Source organism: Camelina sativa, chromosome 14, assembly GCF_000633955.1.
Source record: "Camelina sativa cultivar DH55 chromosome 14, Cs, whole genome shotgun sequence".
NCBI classification, from domain to species: domain Eukaryota; kingdom Viridiplantae; phylum Streptophyta; class Magnoliopsida; order Brassicales; family Brassicaceae; genus Camelina; species Camelina sativa.
Genome location: NC_025698.1, coordinates 26,607,299 through 26,612,997, shown reverse-complemented (window position 1 = coordinate 26,612,997; position 5,699 = coordinate 26,607,299). Strand labels below are relative to the sequence as shown.

At 39.5% G+C, this 5,699-nt stretch overlaps 1 protein-coding gene, 1 non-coding gene and 1 pseudogene across 2 annotated transcripts in view; 1 reads left to right on the top strand and 2 right to left on the bottom strand.

Moving 5' to 3' along the window:
* TRNAD-GUC lies at nucleotides 491-562 on the bottom strand. Its single transcript has one exon. It is a non-coding gene; the product is annotated as a tRNA-Asp (tRNA).
* LOC104742552 lies at nucleotides 2,140-5,010 on the top strand (annotated as a pseudogene).
* The window catches only part of LOC104744010 (serine/threonine-protein kinase TIO-like), a 9,510-nt gene continuing 9,310 nt past the window's right edge, over nucleotides 5,500-5,699 (bottom strand). Inside the window, exon 21 of the mRNA XM_010465040.1 lies at nucleotides 5,500-5,625. Within this exon, the coding sequence (XP_010463342.1) occupies nucleotides 5,500-5,625 (126 nt within the window). The remainder of the gene's footprint in view (nucleotides 5,626-5,699) is intronic.

Sequence of the window (5,699 nt, the reverse complement as noted above, 5' to 3'; positions counted from 1 at the left end):
AAAAAAAAAAAAAAAAAAAAAAAAAAAAAAAAAAAAAAAAATATCATCTAACTATGTTTTTGACAAATTTGGTTTTTGGAAGGATAAGATTTTCCTCCTGTGGATGTGAGAATCACTATATTCCATTATAGAATGTTTGATAACCCGGCCCCTTTGCGTGAATTGAACTAGGATAGAGAAACTCGTTAAACATACATGAGAGCTGCCTAGCCCGCCCCATGTCTTTATATGTAGTATTGATCCACGATGGAGCTAGTGACCCTAGTGTTGTGAAGCCATCTTATTTGAGTTGAATATTCTCTGTTTTTTAATGCATAAAAATGCATTTCCAGTATTGTGTGACCAAAACTCCAATTTTTATGTTGACATAAAAAAAAAAACACCCAACATCAAAGGAAACGAGAAAGTTTGAACAACGGGGTTTGGGTCTCTGTTACGGCCCACAATGATTTCAGCTGATTTAAAAAAGTGGGGATAAAAAAAGGTTTCACGCCGTTGCCGGGGATCGAACCCGGGTCACCCGCGTGACAGGCGGGAATACTTACCACTATACTACAACGACTTTGATGCTCCATTAATCCTTCTAAAGATATATTTATTAATTTATGTCCTTAGCTTAGATCATACTGTATAAACTCAATAGCACAAGTCAAAAGTCTTTTGAGAAAACAAAGAAAGCCATGTGCAGGAACAATCATGTTTACCATTGTCAAATAAGAATCATTTTCCCAAGTCATAACCAATTTATGTTTTCTTTTTTTCGATCGAGTTATAGATTATAAAAGTTTCCACCAATAGAAGAAGTCAACAAGGTTACAAAACTCAAATCTTTTTTTATTTATTTATTTTTGTGTTACAAGTAATATCAAAAGTAATCATCGATGAATGATGATTCCATAGGATACCATCGATGAATGATGATTCCATAGGATAGGCAGTAGGAGCAGAGCTTGGTTTTATTTATTAAAGTGGCTTTTCATGATTTTGAAATAAATATTGATAGAGATAGAATGATTAAGGCTGTGATTGGTGATTAAAAAGAATGTGGTTAAAAAGAGAGTGGTTAAAAATAGCGGATAGAAAAGATGGTACGATAGAAGAGAGTGGTTGAGTATTTTGCTTGATTAGTATCATTATAGCGGTTGAATAGTATATATTATATTAAATTATAAAAAATAAATTAATTTAATTCAATAATAAAATATGGAAAAACATATTATATTATAACATGAAAACTTAATAACCAATAAATTATAAAAATCGTATGTAATAATAAATATATTTGAAAATTCATAATTTGAAATATTAATGGTTGTGACAATTATCTAAAACATTTCAAACATATAATTGTAATTTAGTACTACAATTAGGCTAATTATAAGTTCTTACAAGTGAATCTGTCATTTAATTAAAATTGTGTATATATTTTTAAAGCCTAAATTAATAACAAAACATAATAGTTTATCGGGCTAATTTGAAAATCCAATCAAATTTAACTTATTCACATGTATTACTACAGACACATTAATATTTTCCATTTTTTTAAGAAACTATTATTATGAACAAATATTTAATGCAAAAAAAATTGTTTAACCTTCTTCGTTTGCAACCGAAGTTGCCAAACACTCATAATTTTTGGTGGTTTCTCAACCGCTCAAAAATCACTTCCAACCACTCACTCCTTCCATCAACTCCAACTGTTCATCCCAAACACCATCTCCAACCGACATGATGATTGGTAGCCATTTCAACATCTCGTTTTCAAAAGAGGGGATTGAGTGCTACCAATCAAAGCCTAAAAGGGTTGGAGCCTCTTGTTAACATAAGGACGAATCAGCCGTGTCACTGCTGAGCTCGATGATCTCACTGTTGTAGCTCTCACTTCCTCTCGCTTCCGTGGTCTATAACGGACACACACTGCTCGGGTTGGACACCAAATCCCACAGTCCCACACAAATCGAATAGAAAACCGAACCGAATGTTCAACAAGAACTAAGTGAACCGAAGTGTCCGACCTCTCTACACAAAACAAAACAAAACAAAAATTCGACTTTTTGTTTGCAGATTAATATATTAATTTTTGTGGCAGTTTACGATCAGTTAACGAGTGGACATGAAATAGCAAACGTAGACGAAACTCCCAAGTCATCATGGCCATGGGGGCTCCTCCTTCTCTCTTACTTTAAAATCTCTCAACAATTCAAAACAAATTAAACCAAAAGATTTCATTTTTTGTTTCAGAATCCGAATTTTTATCCCAATTCTCGCCGGAGAAAAAACAGAGCCTGCTTCAATGGCGGCCACAGCTTCAAACTCGTTACTACGTTCTTCAAATCTCTTAGGATCCCATATCATAATCTCATCTCCCACCCCTAAAACCACCAGAAACACTTCCTTCCCTTTCTCCTTCGTCACCCATCCCGCAAAATACCAAATCACTCGATCGTCTCTTCGAAACGAAGACACCAATTCCCCAAATGGTAAACCCAATTCGCCTTTATCTTCAAAAGTAGCTTTAGCAGCGATTCTCTTCTCTTCGATTTCATCTTCTCCGCGAGCTTTAGCTCTAGTTGACGAACCCACCTTCTCCATCTCTCGTTGTGGAAGCTCAAGTACAAGCAGTGAAGCCATCGACGTCGCCGTTGTTCATTCAGAACGAGATACTCAAGGCTCCTAGTCCTAAATCATCGGATCTTCCGGAGGGATCTCAGTGGCGATACAGTGAGTTTCTTAACGCCGTGAAGAAAGGTAAAGTGGAGAGAGTTAGATTTAGCAAAGACGGTTCTGTTCTTCAGCTTACTGCCGTTGACAACCGCCGCGCCTCTGTGATTGTTCCCAATGACCCTGACCTCGTTGATATATTGGCTATGAACGGAGTTGATATATCTGTGTCTGAGGGAGAATCCTCTGGGAACGATTTGTTCACTGTCATTGGAAACTTGATTTTCCCGATTTTGGCCTTTGGTGGACTCTTCTTGCTTTTCAGGCGAGCTCAGGGTGGTCCTGGTGGTGGTCCTGGTGGCTTGGGTGGTCCTATGGACTTCGGACGTTCTAAGTCCAAGTTCCAGGAAGTGCCTGAGACTGGTGTGTCATTTGCAGATGTTGCTGGAGCTGATCAAGCTAAGTTGGAACTACAGGAAGTTGTGGATTTCTTGAAGAATCCTGATAAGTACACAGCCTTGGGTGCTAAGATTCCTAAAGGGTGTTTGCTTGTTGGACCGCCCGGTACGGGTAAAACACTCTTGGCTAGGGCGGTGGCTGGGGAAGCTGGAGTGCCGTTCTTCTCCTGCGCTGCCTCGGAGTTTGTGGAGCTTTTCGTGGGTGTGGGTGCATCTAGAGTTAGGGATTTGTTCGAGAAGGCTAAGTCTAAAGCCCCTTGTATTGTATTCATTGATGAGATCGACGCTGTGGGGAGGCAGAGAGGAGCTGGGATGGGTGGAGGAAATGATGAGAGAGAACAGACCATTAATCAGTTGTTGACAGAGATGGATGGGTTTTCTGGCAACTCTGGTGTCATAGTTTTGGCAGCTACAAATAGGCCGGATGTTCTCGATTCAGCGTTGTTGAGGCCTGGAAGGTTTGATCGACAGGTGACGGTGGATAGGCCTGATGTGGCTGGCAGAGTCAAGATTCTTCAGGTTTTTCATAGTTGTTTTATAAAGTTTACTGGTTGGCTCTGGAGTTGTGTGAAAGATTCTTATTTCTTTTTGGGGTTTGGTTTTATTGTAGGTTCATTCAAGGGGGAAGGCACTCGGTAAAGATGTGGACTTTGACAAGGTTGCAAGGAGGACACCTGGTTTCACCGGTGCTGACCTACAGAACCTGATGAATGAAGCGGCCATTCTGGCGGCCAGGCGTGAGCTCAAGGAGATAAGCAAGGACGAAATCTCTGATGCTCTTGAGAGGATCATTGCTGGACCTGAGAAGAAGAATGCTGTTGTCTCTGAGGAGAAGAAGAGACTTGTTGCATACCATGGTTAGCGTTCTTTCTAACTATATGTTGAGAGAAGCTGGGATGATTTGTTTTCTGACCACCTCAAATGAGTTTTGAATTTGCAGAGGCTGGTCATGCTCTAGTGGGTGCTCTTATGCCGGAATATGATCCGGTTGCAAAGATTTCTATCATTCCTCGTGGCCAAGCTGGTGGGCTCACCTTTTTTGCTCCAAGCGAAGAAAGACTTGAGTCTGGATTGTACAGCAGGAGTTATCTCGAGAATCAAATGGCTGTTGCACTTGGCGGAAGGTTAGTTAGTAATGGCCTTATCACAAAAGCCAGGTTTTGAACTTAAATGGAAGGGTCTGGTTGTGTTGAACCATCTCTCTCTTGTGTTGGCTATGCTATTGTCAGGGTTGCAGAGGAAGTAATCTTTGGGGATGAGAATGTGACGACTGGAGCATCAAATGATTTCATGCAGGTGTCTCGTGTGGCACGTCAAATGATTGAGAGATTTGGGTTCAGCAAAAAGATTGGACAAGTTGCTGTTGGTGGCCCTGGTGGAAATCCCTTTATGGGTCAACAAGTATACTGCTAACTGAATTTTGTTTCTTGGTTTCATCGTAAGGGTTGTTGGTTCAACTAGTTGGATTGTTACTTATATTTATTGAAATGTTTTTGCAGATGTCATCACAGAAAGATTACTCAATGGCAACTGCAGATATCGTAGATGCTGAGGTGCGAGAGCTAGTTGAAAAGGCATACAAGAGAGCAACAGAGATCATAACAACTCATATTGATATCCTACACAAGCTTGCACAGCTCCTGATCGAGAAAGAAACGGTTGATGGAGAAGAGTTTATGAGTCTCTTTATTGATGGCCAAGCTGAGTTGTATATTTCCTGATTCCTCAAAGTTGCCATTGCTTACAGTACCATTAGCTAATAACGTCTATTTGTGTTCATGTGTCACCTATTTTAGCTTATAACCTGTCCAGTATATTTGTGTATATTTCTCTCTCAGTCCATATACTTTGTAGTGTAATACGAATTGTTCATCGTCCCTGTTTCCATGAACTGCAAAACCGGTACCTTGTTCTGTGTATAATTTCGATCGCAAATCGGAAAGCCGTGGTCTGAGAAGCTGAATCAACTTGCTGTTTGGTGTTCTACAAACTTTTATCTGTTGAACGCATTGCTAAAAAAGAGAGCTTACTAGGAACCTCGTAGTCTTTGTAATACGTTGCTTTAAGCATCTGATGCAGAGTTGTGAGGTCCATTTGGTTACATGCAATGCATCCTAAGTTAGTGAAACTAATCGTAAATGGAAGCCAGATAAACCACTGGTTTTTCTTCCTCTCGATAGTTTATTTCTAAGTTCCCAAACTGAATCTAGCAAGACAATCAAGTTTTTTGAATTGTATCAACCACCTAAATAGAGAGAGCGATACAAGTAATTTGTTGCAATTTACTGCGGCTTAGATTTTCTTAAAGGATTTTCAACGTAATAACAAGACTACAAATACAAAAGTAAACACGATAGATTTACAGGGAAAGTATCTTTTCTTAGGAATCACCACCGACTTTGGCAACAATTACTGAAGCATAGTGAGCAATGTTAGCCTCGGGGGATTGTTTAAGCCTTGCAATGACCGGGAACAACTCTGATGACTTTACGAACTGTCTGCAAATCTGGTGGTTTGAACACATTTTAGCCAATGAGAAGAGTGCAATCTTAAGCGGTGACTCACTTGCTGTCTCTTTCT